This window comes from Arabidopsis lyrata, assembly GCF_000004255.2.
Source record: "Arabidopsis lyrata subsp. lyrata unplaced genomic scaffold ARALYscaffold_3, whole genome shotgun sequence".
In the NCBI taxonomy this organism is placed as follows: Eukaryota; Viridiplantae; Streptophyta; class Magnoliopsida; order Brassicales; family Brassicaceae; genus Arabidopsis; species Arabidopsis lyrata.
This window is the reverse complement of record NW_003302553.1, coordinates 3,588,091-3,589,093: the sequence shown is the minus strand read 5'-3', so window position 1 is coordinate 3,589,093 and position 1,003 is coordinate 3,588,091. Positions and strand designations below refer to the sequence as shown.

At 41.2% G+C, this 1,003-nt stretch overlaps 2 protein-coding genes across 2 annotated transcripts in view; both read left to right on the top strand.

The window, feature by feature from the left end:
• The window catches only part of LOC110224149 (UPF0503 protein At3g09070, chloroplastic-like), a 10,843-nt gene that overhangs the window by 7,420 nt on the left and 2,420 nt on the right, over window positions 1–1,003 (top strand). The window lies entirely within an intron of this gene.
• LOC9320776 (pentatricopeptide repeat-containing protein At3g09060) overlaps window positions 198–1,003 on the top strand; it is a 924-nt gene continuing 118 nt past the window's right edge. Inside the window, exon 1 of the mRNA XM_021030917.1 lies at window positions 198–996. Within this exon, the coding sequence (XP_020886576.1) occupies window positions 198–996 (799 nt within the window). The remainder of the gene's footprint in view (window positions 997–1,003) is intronic.

The following is a 1,003-nucleotide window of genomic DNA, read 5'->3' as shown; positions in this document are numbered from 1 at the left end:
CCATGCCCGATCGAGCTCTAGATGTTTTCAAACGAATGCGAGAGATTTTCGGGTGCGAGCCTGGGATTCGATCTTATAATACTCTACTCAATGCGTTCGTAGAGGCGATACAATGGGTTAAAGTCGAGTCCTTGTTCGCCTACTTCGAAACAGCGGGTGTGGCGCCAAATCTGCAGACGTATAATGTTTTGATTAAGATGTCTTGTAAGAAGAAGGAGTTCGAGAAAGCGAGAGGGTTTCTTAATTGGATGTGGAAAGAGGGTTTTAAGCCGGATGTGTTTAGTTACAGCACTGTGATCAACGATCTTGCGAAAACTGGAAAATTGGATGATGCATTGGAACTGTTCGATGATATGTCTGAAAGAAGAGTGGCACCTGATGTTACGTGTTATAATATCTTAATTGATGGGTTTCTTAAGGAAAAAGATCACAAGATGGCTATGCAACTGTGGGACAAACTGTTGGAGGACTCTTCTGTTTATCCGAATGTTAAGACTCACAACATCATGATTAGTGGTTTGAGCAAATGTGGAAGAGTAGATGATTGTTTGAAGATATGGGACAGAATGAAACAGAATGAGCGAGAAAAAGATTTGTATACATATAGCAGTTTGATACATGGGCTGTGCGATGAAGGGAATGTTGATAAGGCTGAAAGTGTGTTTAACGAGTTGGTCGAAAGGAAGGCCTTTATTGATGTGGTTACATACAATACTATGCTTGGTGGGTTTTGCCGTTGTGGGAAAATTAAGGAGAGTTTGGAGTTATGGAGAATCATGGAGCAGAGGAATTCAGTTAACATAGTGAGTTATAACATTTTGATAAAAGGGTTGTTGGAGAATGGGAAGATCGATGAAGCAACAATGATTTGGAGGCTTATGCCTGCCAAGGGCTATGCAGCTGACAACACAACTTATGGTATTTTTATTCACGGGTTATGTGTGAATGGTTATGTAAATAAAGCCTTGGGGGTGATGCAAGAGGTGGAGAGCAAAGGTATCGA